The sequence below is a fragment of the Nerophis lumbriciformis genome, linkage group LG18 (genome assembly GCF_033978685.3).
Source record: "Nerophis lumbriciformis linkage group LG18, RoL_Nlum_v2.1, whole genome shotgun sequence".
NCBI classification, from domain to species: domain Eukaryota; kingdom Metazoa; phylum Chordata; class Actinopteri; order Syngnathiformes; family Syngnathidae; genus Nerophis; species Nerophis lumbriciformis.
Genome location: NC_084565.2, coordinates 38,147,501 through 38,166,439, shown reverse-complemented (window position 1 = coordinate 38,166,439; position 18,939 = coordinate 38,147,501). Strand labels below are relative to the sequence as shown.

Below are 18,939 nucleotides of genomic sequence, written 5' to 3'. Positions count from 1 at the left end.
AAAATAGATTTTTTTTTTTTTTATAAAATTTTTTTTTTCATTTTTTTAAAATGTATTATTATTATTTTTTAATAAATCAATCCAACAAAACAATACACAGCAATACCTTAACAATGCAATCCAATTCCAAAACCAAACCCGACCCAGCAACACTCAGAAGTGCAATAAACAGAGCAATTGAGAGGAGACACAAACACGACAGAACAAACCAAAAGTAGTGAAACAAAAATTAATATTTAAAAAGGTAAGTATGGGTAATAATAATAAATAGTCTATAAGTCCAAAAGTCAAGGGTAACCTCGGGGGTTAGCTCCTCCTGTGTGCCGAGGCTAAAGTTGGTAAGTGTACCATCGTAATTCCTAGGCTGGGATGGGTGGGAATAGGAACATGAATAATTAATCATTGTGGGTGTTAACCAATTAGCTCTTCTGGGTCTGACAGACAATTAGCAATAAAGTAATAATTGGAAAATGAAACCAAACAAATTGAGTAGTTGGTTGGTTAATTAATGAACACTGATTGGTTAATTGAAAAAATCAAATAAAATCAACATAAAACATTTTTTATTAAATATATTCATTATCGTTAATTAATACATTTCCAATTACTCAATTTTTCATTTAATTTCCCAATTATTACTTTAATTATCTGTCGGACCCAGTAGAGCTAATTGGTCAACGCCCACAATGATTAATTATTCATGTTCCTATTCCCACCCATCCCAGCCTAGGAATTACGATGGTACACTTACCAACTTTAGCCTCGGCACACAGGAGGAGCTAACCCCCGAGGTTACCCTTGACCTTTGGACTATAGACTATTTATTATTATTACCCATACTTACCTTTTTAACTATAAGTTAATTAACCCACTACCACTTAGCTTTACTCTGTGTGGGGGAGGTGAAACACCCCCACATTGTCCGGCGTCCCCACTCCTGCATTCTTTGGCTTGGCAAGCCGATCGACCTGACTGAGATTGAACCCAGGACCCTTTGAATGGGAGCTAGCTGTTTAACCATTCAGCTATTCTTGGTCTTCTTGAGGATAGATTTCGGGCCCCAATGACATATTTATTTGAGAAGCTTTCTCAGGAAATTATGATATAAAACAGTAACTCCCCCAGCTGGAGCGTTCCTAGTCACTGCTCGACCATGACTTGGATTTGAACCTAGTATCCTTTGATTGGGCGCTAACTAGGATATAAACCAGCAACTCTTCCAGTTGGAGCTTTCCTAGTCATATATATACAGGTAAAAGACAGTAAATTAGAATATTTTGAAAAACTTGATTTATTTCAGTAATTGCATTCAAAAGGTGTAACTTGTACATTATATTTATTCATTGCACACAGACTGATGCATTCAAATGTTTATTTCATTTAATTTTGATGATTTGAAGTGGCAACAAATGAAAATCCAAAATTCCGTGTGTCACAAAATTAGAATATTGTGTAAGGCTAATACAAAAAAGGGATTTTTAGAAATGTTGGCCAACTGAAAAGTATGAAAATGAAAATATGAGCATGTACAATACTCAATACTTGGTTGGAGCTCCTTTTGCCTCAATTACTGCGTTAATGCGGCGTGGCATGGAGTCGATGAGTTTCTGGCACTGCTCAGGTGTTATGAGAGCCCAGGTTGCTCTGATAGTGGCCTTCAACTCTTCTGCGTTTTTGGGTCTGGCATTCTGCATCTTCCTTTTCACAATACCCCACAGATTTTCTATGGGGCTAAGGTCAGGGGAGTTGGCGGGCCAATTTAGAACAGAAATACCATGGTCCCTAAACCAGGCACGGGTAGATTTTGCGCTGTGTGCAGGCGCCAAGTCCTGTTGGAACTTGAAATCTCCATCTCCATAGAGCAGGTCAGCAGCAGGAAGCATGAAGTGCTCTAAAACTTGCTGGTAGACGGCTGCGTTGACGCTGGATCTCAGGAAACAGAGTGGACCGACACCAGCTGGACTGCTGCTGAGTGGTCCAAAGTCATGTTTTCTGACGAAAGCAAATTTTGCATTTCCTTTGGAAATCGAGGTCCCAGAGTCTGGAGGAAGACAGGAGAGGCACAGGATCCACGTTGCCTGAAGTCTAGTGTAAAGTTTCCACCATCAGTGATGGTTTGGGGTGCCATGTCATCTGCTGGTGTCGGTCCACTCTGTTTCCTGAGATCCAGGGTCAACGCAGCCGTCTACCAGCAAGTTTTAGAGCACTTCATGCTTCCTGCTGCTGACCTGCTCTATGGAGATGGAGATTTCAAGTTCCAACAGGACTTGGCGCCTGCACACAGCGCAAAATCTACCCGTGCCTGGTTTACGGACCATGCTATTTCTGTTCTAAATTGGCCCGCCAACTCCCCTGACCTTAGCCCCATAGAAAATCTGTGGGGTATTGTGAAAAGGAAGATGCAGAATGCCAGACCCAAAAACGCAGAAGAGTTGAAGGCCACTATCAGAGCAACCTGGGCTCTCATAACACCTGAGCAGTGCCAGAAACTCATCGACTCCATGCCACGCCGCATTAACGCAGTAATTGAGGCAAAAGGAGCTCCAACCAAGTATTGAGTATTGTACATGCTCATATTTTTCATTTTCATACTTTTCAGTTGGCCAACATTTCTAAAAATCCCTTTTTTGTATTAGCCTTAAGTAATATTCTAATTTTGTGACACACGGAATTTTGGATTTTCATTTGTTGCCACTTCAAATCATCAAAATTAAATGAAATAAACATTTGAATGCATCAGTCTGTGTGCAATGAATAAATATAATGTACAAGTTACACCTTTTGAATGCAATTACTGAAATAAATCAAGTTTTTCAAAATATTCTAATTTACTGGCTTTTACCTGTATATGTATGTAACAATGAAGTTTGAGGTCCAAGCCTAACTGTCACGTTACAGCGTTTTGTTCATTGACAATTTTTCAATGGGTTTTGTCCACAGCCAAAGAGATGCAGAAAGTGCCATCATTTGTGGAGAAGCTGCAGAACACCAGTGTGGCGGAGGGCCACCCGGTGCGGCTGGAATGTCGCGTCATCGGCGTTCCTTCCCCGCAGATCTTCTGGAAAAGGGAAAACGAGTCACTCACTCACAACACAGACAGAATAAGGTGAGCACCAATGAGACCAGCTTGGACTCTATTTGAATGACTTCCTTTGTCTCCCAGCATGCACCAGGACAACTGTGGCTACTTGTGCATGATCATCCAGCCCGCCACCAAAGAGGACGCCGGCTGGTACACGGTGTCAGCCAAAAACGAGGCGGGAATAGTGTCCAGCACCGCACGACTTGACGTGCACGGTAAGGCGGACAACCTCGGTTTCTGGCTCCTTCTTTGAATAACTCCCGCTGCTTCCCACCCTTGCAGCCCAGTGGCAGCAGCCCAACCTCCCCAAAGCAAAGAAGGTGCGCCCGGCCAGCAGCCGCTACGCCGCCCTGACCGAGAGAGGCCTGGATGTGAAGGCTGCCTTCTTCCCTGACTGCAGTCCTCTGCCACCCGGGAGCCTGGTGGAGAGCGACGAGCTGTAGAGAAGGATTGACAGAAAGACCTTCCTGCTTTGAGTGGGTGGAAAGTGTAAGTGTTCAAGTCGCAGGACTGGAAGGCGAGTCTTATTGGAGAGGGTGACAGCTGTACAGGAAGTGGGTTTTTTTTAATCACGAGTGAGATGTGGTGGCTTTTTGCAGGTTCTACAATGATGGACTTTGAGGAGTGCTTGGGGGTCACACACACACACACACACACACACACACACACACACAAACACACACGTACATCAAGAAATGCCTATTTTCTGTGTTGAATGAAAAGGCTAAGAAGCCCGAGCTGACATTGAAATATCACCAGTCTGTATCAAACTATATTCAGTCACTCTTTAGGCCTTTCAAACCACAAGAACACACTTTGGACTTGGGCTGGATGATTCTTCCCAATCATCTGACAGCTCCTGTGTGTTACCACGCCAACCCGGGCCTGTGTACGGATTGTTCTCCTTATATAGCGTTATTATTTTAGCTTGTGAAAAGTTCAATAAAGAATCTTCCCAAGATTGTGAGAGATGTTTCTGTTGAATCCAAGGGAGCACAACAAAGTCAAGAGGAACCCCAGGGATGTCATTTAGATCATAAATATTGACTTCTCAACGTAGATACAAACTAAAAATACCCCTCACCTCCTTCCTTTAAGATCTTTAATCTCCTCCAGATGTGGCTTAACATGCAGGGGAAGAAGAAGAGGGTCCTTTGGAACAAAAACGTGAGCCCTTTGAAAAAAAGCCCAACCACGACTTGAGTGAGTGGTCAGATTTCTGTTGGAGGCGGGGGCGGGGGGTCTGAACTTGGCCAGACACTTTGGAGTCAGCGTAATGAGTCACTAATCGACAACATTAAAGTGATCCTGTTGTCATTCCAACTGTAAGAGCAAGTAGGAAAAAACTGTTCCAATGTTAAAAGGAAACTGCACTTTTTTAGGGGTGAGGGTTAGAGGGTTGGGGTTAGGATTTAGGGCTAGAGAAGCCAAAGAAAAAGTGTTGATTAGGGTTAGGGCTAAAGGTTGGGGCGATAGAAGGAAAACAAAGAAGGTTAGGGTTAGGGTGGGGATTGACGGTCCATCGACAAACTGCCAAGGTGACGCCCAAACCAGACACAAAGCCCATCGAGGACCCCGATCAAAAATTCCAAATGGGTAGTGAATGTTGTGTCAAACACGTCTGTGGTAAAATCGGATTGTTTGGCGTTAGAAAAATTGTGGCAAGATGCCATGGCAAGTCTGTGTTGCAACGTTTCCATCGGTTTGATCTTCATCAGGCTTCGACTTGCAAGATCAAGCAGGATGTAAACCATCTTTTTCACTGCGAGCGGATAAAGCGGGTCTCTATTCAGGTTGGACCACTTCTAACTGTATCAAAGAAAGAAAGAAAGAAATCTATTGGGACACTTCTAATTCCCTAAAAGATTGGAACACTTCTAATTCCCAAAGCTAATCAAGTGGGGCTCCCCTATGTTTCTCCACAACAGGATGTGCTCTCATCAACTGTTGGAGTGCGAGTGAGCCGGACACAGGATGAGGCTTTTATATATGCTGCAGGAGGGGCGGGGCTTGCGCTCACAACTGCAGTGTTGGGTTAGGGGTTAGAGTTAGGGCTAGGGTTAGGGGTTAGGGTTAGAGAAGCTTCGGGTTAGGGTTAGGGTTAGGACCTGCAAGGGTAACAACCCTGGTTAGCATTGTCCACTGAACACTGACGGACCCAAGCTCAGACCCCACCGAGGACCCCCGAAGGTCCAATCAGACACACTTAATTAATGCTGCTCCCCCTGAGAGATCCGATTTAGGAGGACTCCAAATGAGTTGCTGGAGCCAGTGTGTCAGCACTTTCCTGGGCGAGTTCTGAGTGGTAGTGCAGACCTCCGTGGTGGGCTTCACAGCGCCGGAGGTAGTCTTTTGTAGGGCAGTTGAGGCTGGAGAAAGCGAGGTGCAAGAGGTGTCGCACGTTTTGGTCTTCCCCTCTCCGTTCCAGGTAGGCTGCAGGTCGTGGGAAGGGGTTCATCGCGAGTCTCCGCCCGTGTCTGTGGCTCCTGCGATGGGACGGAGGAAATCTTCAGCTTGAAGTACTTGTTGGTCTTCTGCATTTGTATCGCCCTTGTCGTTCCGCTGCGATGCAGGTATCTAATGCGTGTCCGTTGAGCTGTGGTCTGTCCGTCTTTGTTGCAGGTGCCAGGCAGGTCGTAGTAGGGAACTCACCAAGGGTCTCCACCCGTGCTTGTAGTTCCTGGACCTGGAAGGGTGGCATCGCCAAGCTGAGGTCCTCCACGGATCTGTTGCTTGCAATTCACTCTGACGTGCCCTTGTGTCTTGTAGGTGGCCTGGCTGTAAGAGGGTGACCCTAAGCGAGTGTTGACCGCTAATCTGCGCCCCAATTGTTTATCAGCCCAGATCGAGGCAATCTGAAATGGGGACATCCAGTCCGCTCCGATCAAGGGGATCAGTTTGTCCATCTCAACTTGTAAGGTTTTTTTGGTAGTGGTCTCTCAAGATGCGATTAGCGGTGTCTGCCCAATTTTTGGCATTGTCCATGATCAAGGCTTGTGTATCGGGGGTTAATGACCGCCGGCCTGATCATGTTGGTCAGAGTGAGAACCATTTTAGATATTGTGGGCGGCTGGTTTTCTTTAGTAATGTTTTTGAGAGGATGCATAATTTTGATGATGTTATACATGCATCTGGCTTTGGAGCCAAATTGATTGCCATGCGTGGTCTTGTCGGGGTGTTTTGCTTTTTTTGGGGGGTGTATGCAGGCAGAATATGTGCATGGGGTTGAGATGAGGGAAATGCAAGACCTCTATTATGATTTTGTATGGGTTAGTGCTTCTGCCTCACAATACAATGGTCCTGGGTTCGATCCTGCGCATGGGATCTTTCTGTGTGGAGTTTGCATGTTCTCCCCATGACTGCGTGGGTTCCCTCCGGGTACTCCGGATTCTTCCCACCTCCAAAGACATGCACCTGGGAATAGGTTGATTGGCAACACTAAATGGTCCCTAGTGTGTGAATGTGAGTGTGAATGTTGTCTGTCTATCTGTGTTGGCCCTGTGATGAGGTGGCGTCCAGGGTGTACCCCGCCTTCTGCCCGAATGCAGCTGAGATAGGCTCCAGCACCCCCCCTGGATCCCGGGGGGTACTGGATGTAGTGACACAATGTTGCCACCGGGGGGCACTCCATCGCCTGACCCAACGTTTATCATTAGATGTCAAAGCCGGGACAATTCGGGTCACCAACTCGGTGTCTATGGTCCCCTGGTGTCGCTTCAGCATAGGGGCATGCCGCGTCTGGTCCAGAAGCAGGCTATTTTGGCGGCTATATTCCGGGGGGAACCAACTTGCGCCAGTAAGGTTGTTTCCACCGGACCGGAAACTACGTCATACCGCCCTTCAACGTCATCGACATTGTGATAAAGTTGAAAAAGTTGGAAAAAGTCGAGGTTGACCGCAAAAATGCCCCGTCAAAAAATAAGCAAACAGCAAAAAGAACAAAGAACAAAAATAAATAAATATTGTAGGTACTTATTAAGACAAGTCAAGGCAACGTTTCGGTAAGTTATGCCTTCTTCAGGCCGACTTGTCGAGTAACAAAGAGAGAAGTAAGCTTACACAAGCGAGCGTGAGTAAAATGACTTGTAAAGTAAACAACAGGTAGGGTCAACCCAGAAGCAAGATTTAAAGAGACAGTCGTCTTGCTATGCCGATCATGGTGCGACAGCACCCCCTTCAGGCCAAACGCAGCTACAACAAGGTGTAAATTTTTTCTCCATTGTCGAAATTATGTAGAAAATAGGAATAATAATAATAATAATACATAAATACATAGGTAAATATGAATTTTAAAATAAAAAAATAAATAATATGAAATAAATAGAAAAATAACAAAAAACACCCTTAGTTACACTGTTCCATTTTGGAATCTAAAAGTAGCATAACCAGGTGAAAAGAGAACTGAATCCCAAAACAAGTGTTTTTGGCCAGTTTTTTAAGATTAAAATTCATTTCTCTGCAACCCCAAATAAGTAGCACAGTAGTAATAGTAATAGTCAGCATTGCTGCTCTTCATCTCCAAATAGGTAGCATAGTTGTTCAGCCAACCCTTTTAAGCTACGGTTTGGTAGTTAACGTGAGCGGCGATTGCATCATACCTTAACAGCTGTTCAGCCAACCCTTTTAAGTTACGGTTTGGTAGTTAACATGAGCGGTGATTGCATCATACCTTAATAGCTGTTCAGCCAACCCTTTTAAGTTACGGTTTGGTATTTAACATGAGCGGCGATTGCATCATACTTTAACAGCTGTTCAGCCAACCCTTTTAAGTTAAGGTTTGGTAGTTAAGATGAGCGGCGATTGCATCATACTTTAATAGCTGTTCAGCCAACCCTTTTAAGTTACGGTTCAGTAGTTAACATGAGCGGCGATTGCATCATACTTTAACAGCTGTTCAGCCAACCCTTTTAAGTTACGGTTTGGTATTTAACATGAGCGGCGATTGCATCATACCTTAATAGCTGTTCAGCCAACCCTTTTAAGTTATGGTTTGGCAGTTAAGATGAGCGGCAATTGCATCATACTTTAACAGCTGTTCAGCCAACCCTTTTAAGTTACGGTTTGGTATTTAACATGAGCGGCGATTACATCATACCTTAATAGCTGTTGAGCCAACCCTTTTAAGTTACGGTTTGGTATTTAACATGAGCGGTGATTGCATCATACCTTAATAGCTGTTGAGCCAACCCTTTTAAGTTACGGTTTGGTAGTTAACATGAGCGGCGATTGCATCATACTTTAACAGCTGTTAAGCCAACCCTTTTAAGTTACGGTTTGGTATTTAACATGAGCGCCGATTGCATCATACCTTAATAGCTGTTCAGCCAACCCATCCATCCATCCATCCATTTTCTACCGCTTATTCCCTTTGGGGTCGCGGGGGGCGCTGAAGCCTATCTCAGCTACAATCGGGCGGAAGGCGGCGTACACCCTGGACAAGTCGCCACCTCATCGCAGTTCAGCCAACCCTTTTAAGTTATGGTTTGGTAGTTAAGATGAGCGGCGATTGCATCATACTTTAACAGCTGTTCAGCCAACCCTATTAAGTTACGGTTTGGTATTTTTACATGAGCGGTGATTGCATCATACCTTAATAGCTGTTGAGCCAACCCTTTTAAGTTACGGTTTGGTATTTGACATGAGCGGCGATTGCATTATACCTTAATAGCTGTTGAGCCAACCCTTTTAAGTTACGGTTTGGTATTTAACATGAGCGGTGATTGCATCATACCTTAATAGTTGTTGAGCCAACCCTTTTAAGTTACGGTTTGGTAGTTAACATGAGCGGCGATTGCACCCTACCTTAATAGCTGTTCAGCCAACCCTTTTAAGTTGCGGTTTTGTAGTTAACATGAGCGGCGAATGCATCATACCTTTATAGCTGTTCAGCCAACACTTTTAAGTTACGGTTTGGTAGTTAACATGAGCGGTGATGGCATCATACCTTAATAGCTGTTCAGCCAACCATTTTAAGTTACGGTTTGGTATGTAACATGAGCGGCAAATGCATCATAACTTAATAGCTGTTTAGCCAACCCTTTTAAGTTACGGTTTGGTAGTTAACATGAGCGGCGATTGCATCTTTTTTTTGGGGGGTGGGGGGACTTGAATCGTCTGAATGAGTTGGAATGGTTGGTGTTGTAATTTTTTAATCGATCAAGAAATGTTGAAGTAGTAACATGTTGAATTGAGAAATGGCATTACAGAATTCCTGGAATTTCAGGAAAAAAACGGGAAATTTTCCAGTTCAAAAAACAACGTCGTTTTTGTCCAAATTAAGAGGAATGTTTTGACGGTAAAATGGTTGAAAAATGTGGAAGGAGTAGTCACGAGAAAAAAGAGTGGAAATAGGGCTTTGGAAAAGCAGGATTTCTGGAAAATCTTGGAATTTTTTTTAACTTGGAAAAGGGGAAGTTTGAATTTCCAGGATGGTGGAATGTGTTGAAGGTGGAATGGATTGAATAGGTTGAAAAATGTGGAACTGGTGGAAGTTTGCAAAATGGACAATTCATTTTGAATGGGAAAAATGTCCCGGAAAACCTGGAATTCTGGGAAATCTGGGAATTTTCGGAATTTGTCAAGGGAAAGCCCGCGATTCCCGAATAGGCACAACATTTTGAAGTTAGAACGGTTTGAATCGGGTGAAAAATGTGGAAATGGTGGAATTTTGCAAAATCGACAATTCATTTTGTATGAGAAAAATGTCCCGGAAAACCTGGAATTCTGGGAAATCTGGGAATTTTTGGAATTTGTCAAGGGAAAGCCCGCGATTCCCGAATAGGCACAACATTTTGAAGTTAGAATGGTTTGAATCGGGTGAAAAATGTGGAAATGGTGGAATTTTGCAAAATGGACAATTCATTTTGTATGGGAAAAATGTCCCGGAAAACCTGGAATTCTGGGAAATCTGGGAATTTTTGGAATTTGTCAAGGGAAAGCCCGCGATTCCCGAATAGGCACAACATTTTGAAGTTAGAACGGTTTGAATCGGGTGAAAAATGTGGAAGGTAGAGCGCGCCAAAATCTGGAGAAGAAGAATAAGTAGTGTGGTGTTCGGGTCTGTGGGACCCGTATTCATTTTTGTGGGTCTGATGGACCCGTTGCATTTTGTGGTTTTTAATGCCTCACAATCAAACACTTTAATGTTAAAATACTGAACAGATGTTTATTGGGATAAGGTAAAGTATTTTAACATAAAAGTGTTTGATTGTGAGGCTGTCAGGGCTTGGTAAAAGGATAGGACTCAGATGCAGAGTAGGGAACTTAGACAGGCTTTTATTTTGACAGCTTCCTTTTCACCTCCAAAGTCAAGGATTACAATATCTGTTTATCCAAAAACTAACCGGCAAAAAAGGTTCCAAAAAATAGGAACAACCAAAATTCGCTCCGAACGGAGGAAAACACAAAAGCAAAGACGAACTATAATTAATAAATGCTATAAAATGTATAAACAAAAAACGCTCCAACAGGAGGAAGAAACAACAACTATGAAAAATTCTATACTATCTAATCTAATAAAGTATTAACAAAAATTGTCACTCAAAAATGTGAGGAAAGAATGAAAAATAACTGAAACTTACCACTTCGGCTGAATAAACTAAATAACAAAAAAATCACTCTGCTGAGGAGGAAGAAAGGAAAACTCAAAATAGCAACGAAGGGATTCAGAATCAAAGAACATAAGCACAAGACGAGGCAAGGCAAGACAAGGCATGGACATGGGCATGGAGGCTAGAGAGTACGAACAAACGAAACAATCTGGCACAGAACAAAGGAAGGAGTGGGCTTATAAGACACATGAGGGTAATAGGGAACAGGTGGAAACAATTAGGGAATCGGGATGACGTCAGACTGATGACACAAAAGGAAGAGCAAGTGACCTGAAACGAGAGGAGAGTTACTTTTCAAACTAAAACATGCACATCACAAGACAGAAAAAACCAAGACAAGACATCCCTCACCGCGGTGTGACAGAGGCATTAAAAGCCACAAAATGCAAGGGGTCCATCAGACCCACAAAAATGGTAAATAAATAGATGAATTTTGGTGTAGAAAACCACATGTAAAACACATTATTAGAAAATATTATAATTATATAATAAATAATAAAATTACTAATATTATTGAAAAAAATATTGGTTGAATATTAATCAAGTCATCATTTTTTGGGGGGGGTTGTTTTCTGGTGAACGGGTGCCAAAGGTCGTTTTTGCCCGCGGCGCACCCCCCCACACATTGGAACACCCAGTAAGACAGGACGCAGCCTGACAGCAGCACCTGAGAGGGGCGGAGCCTGAGAGCAGGAATGCAGCGTGCGGCAGCCTGCGCGGTGCATTCCCCGCGGGACCCTCAGACCTCAAGCAGCCGCTGTCCGCGCTGCCGCCATCGCCGCGTCCGCCTGCAGCCCAGTGGACATGCGAGGATACCGCGGCGTCAAATACTTACTCTTTGTTTTCTGCTACGTCTTCTGGGTGAGTCAGAGCAGGTGTCATGTGATCGCACTGATCCAACACACCTCGGAATAATCCATAAACAAACACTCAGCGCTCAGTTAATAACCACTTGATAAGTCCATCATAATTAGTTCAAAAAGTGAGTAAGTAACAGTTCATTAAACAGTCAATCATGTTTGACGTTTACCCAACGTTTTGGCACTTGGCTGGAGACCAGTGATAGGTTCAAGTGCTCCAGGGAGCGTTGGGAATGAAGATGACCGCCAAATTGAATGATGACGCGTCTGGTCGTCGTCTGTCCGCAGGTCGTGAGCGCCGTTCTCATTGCGGTGGGAATCTACGCCAAGATCGTCAAGGAGAAAGGTCAGGCGATGGTCACATTCCATCATGGCCACATAATGTTCTTTTTTGTCGTTTTTAACCCAACTTAGTCTGGAAGTCTAGGAAGTCGGCCTACCGCCACAGGACGTGAACCTAACTTTAAAGGGGGTGAGTGTAAGGTCACAGGAAGTGAGTGTAGCGTTACAGAGAACTAATGTAATATGACAGGAAGTTACAGTAATGTAATGTCAACAGGAAGTGAGTCTAAGGTCACAGGAAGTGAGAGTATAGCATTAAAGAGAACAAATGTAATATGACAGGAAGTTACAGTACTGTAATGTCACAGGAAGTGAGTGTAAGGTCACAGGAAGTGAGAGTATAGCGTCACAGAGAATAAAGGTAATATGACGGGAAGTTACAGTAATGTAAGGTCGCAGGAAGTGAGTTCAAGGTCACAGGAAGTGAGAGTATAGCGTTACAGAGAACAAATGTATTATGACAGGAAGTTACAGTAATGTAATGTCAACAGGAAGTCAGTCTAAGGTCACAGGAAGTGAGAGTATAGCGTTAAAGAGAACAAATGTAATATGACAGGAAGTTACAGTAATGTAATGCCACAGGAAGTGAGTGTAAGGTCACAGGAAGTGAGAGTATAGCGTTACAGAGAAGAAATAAAAAATGCAGGAAGTTACAGTAATGTAATGTCACAGGAAGTGAGTGTAAGGTCACAGGAAGTGAGAGTATAGCGTCACAGAGAATAAAGGTAATATGACGGGAAGTTACAGTAATGTAAGGTCGCAGGAAGTGAGTGTATAAGTGAGAGTACAGCGTTACAGAAAAGAAATGTAATATGACAGGAAGTTACAGTAATGTAATGTCAACAGGAAGTGAGTCTAAGGTCACAGGAAGTGAGAGTATAGCGTTAAAGAGAACAAATGTAATATGACAGGAAGTTACAGTAATGTAATGCCACAGGAAGTGAGTGTAAGGTCACAGGAAGTGAGAGTATAGCGTTACAGAGAACTAATGTAATATGACAGGAAGTTACAGTAATGTAATGTCACAGGAAGTGAGTCTAAGGTCACAGGAAGTGAGAGTATAGCGTCACAGAGAATAAAGGTAATATGACGGGAAGTTACAGTAATGTAAGGTCGCAGGAAGTGAGTGTATAAGTGAGAGTACAGCGTTACAGAAAAGAAATGTAATATGACAGGAAGTTACAGTAATGTAATGTCACAGGAAGTGAGTCTAAGGTCACAGGAAGTGAGAGTATAGCGTCACAGAGAATAAAGGTAATATGACGGGAAGTTACAGTAATGTAATGTCACAGGAAGTGAGTGTAAGGTCACAGGAAGTGAGAGTATAGCGTTACAGAGAACAAATGTAATATGACAGGAAGTTACAGTAATGTAAGGTCACAGGAAGCGAGTGTAAGGTCACAGGAAGTGAGAGTATAGCGTTACAGAGAACAAATGTAATATGACAGGAAGTTACAGTAATGTAATGTCACAGGAAGTGAGTGTAAGGTCACAGGAAGTGAGAGTATAGCGTTACAGAGAACAAATGTAATATGACTGGAAGTTACAGTAATGTAAGGTCGCAGGAAGTGAGTGTAAGGTCACAGGAAGTGAGAGTATAGCGTTACAGAGAACTAATGTAACATGACAGGAAGTTACAGTAATGGAAAGTCACAGGAAGTGAGTACAAGGTCACAGGAAGTGAGAATGTAGCGTTACAGAGAACAAATGTAATATGACGGGAAGTTACAGTAATGTAATGTCACAGGAAGTGAGTCTAAGGTCACAGGAAGTGAGAGTATAGCGTCACAGAGAATAAAGGTAATATGACGGGAAGTTACAGTAATGTAAGGTCGCAGGAAGTGAGTGTATAAGTGAGAGTACAGCGTTACAGAAAAGAAATGTAATATGACAGGAAGTTACAGTAATGTAATGTCACAGGAAGTGAGTCTAAGGTCACAGGAAGTGAGAGTATAGCGTTACAGAGAACAAATGCAATATGACTGGAAGTTACAGTAATGTAAGATCGCAGGAAGTGAGTGTATAAGTGAGAGTACAGCGTTACAGAAAAGAAATGTAATATGACAGGAAGTTACAGTAATGTAATGTCACAGGAAGTGAGTGTAAGGTCACAGGAAGTGAGAGTATAGCGTTACAGAGAACAAATGTAATATGACAGGAAGTTACAGTACTGTAAGGCCGCAGGAAGTGAGTGTAAGGTCACAGGAAGTGAGAATATAGCGTTACAGAGAACAAATATGAAAAGGAAAAAAGTATAGCGTGACAGGAAGTGAATGTAATATCACAGGAAGCAAGTATAGCGTGACAGGAAGTGGATGTAATATCACAGGAAGCGAGTGTAGCGTGACAGGAAGTGAATGTAATATCACAAGAAGCAAGTATAGCGTGACAGGAAGTGGATGTAATATCACAAGAAGTGAGTGTGGCGTCACAAGAAATGAATGTAATGTCACAGGAAGTGACTGTGGCATTACAGGAAGTGAGTGTAATGTCACAGGAAGTGACTGTGGCATGACAGGAAATGAGCAAACCATCACAGGAAGTGAACAGAAGTGTGTGGAGCATTACAGGAAGCAAATGTAACATCAAAGGAAGTCAATGTAGCATTACAGGAAGTGAGCAAAGCACTACAGGAAGTGGGTGTAGCTTCACAGGAAGTCAAGTGCAGTGGTGTGTGCAGATGTGGTGGACACACTGACCGTGGACCCGGCGCTCCTCCTCATCGTGGTGGGCTCCCTGATATTCATCATCACATTCCTGGGATGTTTGGGTGCCCTGCGGAACGCCACCTGCCTGCTGAAGACGGTGCGTATGTCACATGATGTCACATGATGTCACATGATGAGCGATGATGTCATGAGGTGCGTTTTGTCCGGTGTGCAGTTTGCGGCCATCCTGGCGGCGGTGCTTCTGGTGCAGCTGACAGCAGGAATTCTGGGATATGTCTTCACTGACACGGTAAGACGTGGTCCTGGCGTCACGACACCATCCGGGAAAATAACACCGCCATTCATTTGTGCCGGTTTGTGCTATAAAAGATGTCATATGAGCCGTTCAAATGTATACGCTATTCTCAAATACACCCCTCCCACACACACAGTTAACATCTCCCCAAACTGAATTATTATAGATTTTGTTTAATAGTTTGTGTTTTTAACGTGTTATTATTCATAACCAGATCAAAATCTCCCCCACATGTGTCCCAAACATTTGTTTGTCTTATAACCTTTTGTAATTTTATTAAAGTGTTGTAGTTTTTGTGTTAATAACGTGTTATTATTCATAACCGCCCACACCTTGTCAAAATCTCCCACTTGTCCCATTCGTTTGTGCTGCACATTTTTTTTGTGCTATTACATTTTTGGTTATGAATAATAAAACGGTAAGAACATAAAAATGAATGATGTCACTGGTCAGAAAATGTATTTTAAAATAACTTCAAAACCGTAATGGCACAAAGGATTTTTTTAATTTTTTTTTACAGCAAATGATTGGCCGTGTTATTTTTATAATTAGCAATGATAAGGGGGGCCCAACTTGGCTCAGGTCATGTGACCACGTTGTTGGCCTCCAGGTGATGGAGCGGACGGAGCGCCTCATGATGAAGACCATTGTCCGCTACCGGGAGGACCGGGACCTGGAGAACGCCATCGACTTTGTCCAGAAGAAGGTAGAAGAATGCCTGATGTCGTGTGTGTGTGTGTGTGTGTGTGTGTGTGTGTTCTTGTATTTCTTGAGACATGAAGAAGGAAAAGTATCTTCCATATGAGGAGGTGTGAACAAGTGATGACATAAATCATGGTCCCAATAACATTGCATCTAATAGACAATGTCTCATTTGTGGTGACATCTATCAACATGAGGGTGGTCCCAAAAAGGAGGGATGTTTCAAATGTATGTGTCACTTTTAAAAGTGCTCCCCCTCTGGTCAACATACGTAATAACAAGTGTGTGTTGGAAATTGAAATACACCCCTTTGGCCAAAATTAATGAACTTTTAGTTTTTTAAATTGTGTATGGAGACATACTGTAGTAACTTACAGTAAATAATGAAGATTAAAAAAACAATTACAAACAAAAAATGTAATAAAATTAACTGAAAACTTCCTTTTTTTAATATTTGCGTAGTATGTATATATTATTACTGTTGTAAATACAAATCTTTATATATCTAGAAAGGGTGGTCCTAAAGAGGTAGGCATTTTTCAGAGGTCTCAAGAAGGTAACAAATACAAGAATGTGTATGTGTGTTCTTGTATTTCTGCCCTTCTTGAGCCATGAAGAAGGAAAAATATCTTCCATATGAGGAGGTGTGAACAAGTGATGACATAAATCATGGTCCCAATAACATTGCATCTAATAGACAATGTCTCATTAGCACCTGCTGGTGACATCCATCAAAATTAGTGTGTTCCCAAAAAGGAGGGATTTTTCAAATTGACTGTTTAAAAGTGCTCCCCCTCTGGTCAACATATGTAATAACAAGTGTATGTAAAAATTTAAAAGTGCTCCCCCTCTGGTCAACATATGTAATAACAAGTGTGTGTAAGAAATTGAAATGCGCCCCCTTTGGCCACAATTAATAACTAAAATAAAATAAATATGTATATAGAGACAAACTGTAATAACTTGAAGTAAATAATGAAGATTAAAAACCAACTACAAATAAAAAATTAAAAATAATAATACAATAATTAGCTAAAAGTTTACCTTTTTTATATTTGCATAGTATGTATATATTATTAATGTTGTAAATACACATCTTTATATATCTAGAAAGGCTGGTCCTAAAGAGGTAGGCGGTCTCAAGAAGATAAATACAAGAATGGGTGTGTGTTTGTGTGTGTGTGTGTGCGCGTGTGTGTGTGTGTGTTCTTGTATTTCTACCCTTCTTGAGACATGAAGAAGGAAAAATATCTTCCATATGAGGAGGTGTGAACAAGTGATGACATAAATCATGGTCCCAACAACATTGCATCTAATAGAGAATGTCTCATTAGCACCCCTGCTGGTGAAAGCCATCAAAATTAGTGTGTTCCCAAAAAGGAGGGATTTTTCAAATTGACTGTTTAAAAGTGCTCCCCCTCTGGTCAACATATGAAATAACAAGTGTGTGTAAAAATGCCAAAGTGCTCCCCCTCTGGTCAACATATGAAATACCAAGTGTGTAAGAAATTGAAATGCGCCCCCTTTGGCCAAAATTAATAACAAAAATAAAAGAAATATGTATATAGAGACATACTGTAATAACTTGAAGTAAATAAGATTAAAAACCAACTACAAACAAAAATATAAATAAATAGAAATAAATAACTAAAAGTTTACCTTTTTAGTATTTGCATATATATATTATTAATGTTGTAAATACACATCTTAACATATCTAGAAAGGGTGGTCCTAAAGAGGGAGGCATTTTTCAGAGGTCTCAAGAAGGTAAGAAATACAAGAATGTGTATGTGTGTTCTTGTATTTCTACCCTTCTTGAGACATGAAGAAGGAAAAGTGTCTTCCATATGAGGAGGTGTGAACAAGTGATGACATAAATCATGGTCCCAATAACATTGCATCTAATAAACAATGTCTCATTTATGGTGACATCTATCAAAATGAGAGTGGTCCCAAAAAGGAGGGATGTTTCAAATTGACTGTGTGTCGCTTTTAAAAGTGCTCCCCCTCTGGTCAACATATGAAATAACAAGTGTGTGTAAAAATTTAAAAGTGCTCCCCCGCTGGTCAACATATGTAATAACAAGTGTGTGTAAGAAATTGAAATACGCCCCCTTTGGCCACAATTAATAACAAAAATAAAAGAAATATGTATATAGAGACATACTGTAATAACTTGAAGTAAATAAGATTAAAAACCAACTACAAACAAAAATATAAAAATAGGAAAAGTATCTTCCATATGAGGAGGTGTGAACAAGTGATGACATAAATCATGGTCCCAATAACATTGCATCTAATAGAGAATGTCTCATTTGCACCCCTGCTGGTGACATCCATCAAAATTAGTGTGTTCCCAAAAAGGAGGGATTTTTCAAATTGACTGTTTAAAAGTGCTCCCCCTCTGGTCAACATATGAAATAACAAGTGTGTGTGTAAAAATGCAAAAGTGCTCCCCCTCTGGTCAACACATGAAATAACAAGTGTGTGTAAAAATTTAAAAGTGCTCCCTCGCTGGTCAACATATGAAATAACAAGTGTGTAAGAAATTGAAATGCGCCCCCTTTGGCCACAATTAATAACAAAAATAAAAGAAATATGTATATAGAGACATACTGTAAAAACTTGAAGTAAATAAGATTAAAAACCAACTACAAACAAAAATATAAAAAAATAGAAATAATTAACTAAAAGTTTACCTTTTTGGTATTTGCATATATATATTATTAATGTTGTAAATACACATCTTTATATATCTAGAAAGGGTGGTCCTAAAGAGGTAGGCATTTTTCTCAGGTCTCAAGAAGGTAAGAAATACAAGAATGTGTATGTGTGTTCTTGTATTTCTACCCTTCTTGAGACATGAAGAAGGAAAAGTATCTTCCACATGAGGAGGTGTGAACAAGTGTTGACATAAATCATGGTCCCAATAACATTGCATCTCATAGACAATGTCTCATTTGTGGTGACATCTATCAACATGAGGGTGGTCCCAAAAAGGAGGGATGTTTCAAATTGACTGTGTGTCGCTTTTAAAAGTGCTCCTCCTCTGGTCAACATATGAAATAACAAGTGTGTGTAACATTTTTAAAGTGCTCCCCCTCTGGTCAACATATGTAATAACAAGTGTGTAAGAAATTGAAATGCGCCCCTTTTGGCCACAATTAATAACAAAAATAAAATAAATATGTATATAGAGACAAACTGTAATAACTTAAAGTAAATAATGAAGATTAAAAACCAACTACAAACAAAAAATTAAAAATAATAATACAATAATTAACTAAAAGTTTACCTTTTTTATATTTGCATAGTATGTATATATTATTAATGTTGTAAATACGCATCTTTATATATCTAGAAAGGCTGGTCCTAAAGA

General features: G+C 41.3%; 2 protein-coding genes across 4 annotated transcripts in view; both read left to right on the top strand.

The window, feature by feature from the left end:
- The window catches only part of palld (palladin, cytoskeletal associated protein), a 71,570-nt gene extending 67,527 nt beyond the window's left edge, over positions 1 to 4,043 (top strand). For 2 of the 3 annotated variants that reach the window (XM_072915120.1, XM_061978346.2), the window contains 3 exons: positions 2,941 to 3,106; positions 3,164 to 3,297; positions 3,365 to 4,043. In XM_072915120.1, the coding sequence (XP_072771221.1) occupies positions 2,941 to 3,106; positions 3,164 to 3,297; positions 3,365 to 3,525 (461 nt within the window). In that variant the 3' untranslated portion in view covers positions 3,526 to 4,043. The remainder of the gene's footprint in view (positions 1 to 2,940; positions 3,107 to 3,163; positions 3,298 to 3,364) is intronic. The other variant, XM_072915119.1, reaches the window with a different exon arrangement.
- A 7,388-nt stretch (positions 4,044 to 11,431) lies between these two features.
- The window catches only part of LOC133618151 (tetraspanin-33), a 20,649-nt gene continuing 13,141 nt past the window's right edge, over positions 11,432 to 18,939 (top strand). The window contains exons 1-5 of the mRNA XM_061978621.2: positions 11,432 to 11,553; positions 11,841 to 11,898; positions 14,575 to 14,699; positions 14,778 to 14,852; positions 15,469 to 15,564. Of these exons, the coding sequence (XP_061834605.1) occupies positions 11,497 to 11,553; positions 11,841 to 11,898; positions 14,575 to 14,699; positions 14,778 to 14,852; positions 15,469 to 15,564 (411 nt within the window). The 5' untranslated portion in view covers positions 11,432 to 11,496. The remainder of the gene's footprint in view (positions 11,554 to 11,840; positions 11,899 to 14,574; positions 14,700 to 14,777; positions 14,853 to 15,468; positions 15,565 to 18,939) is intronic.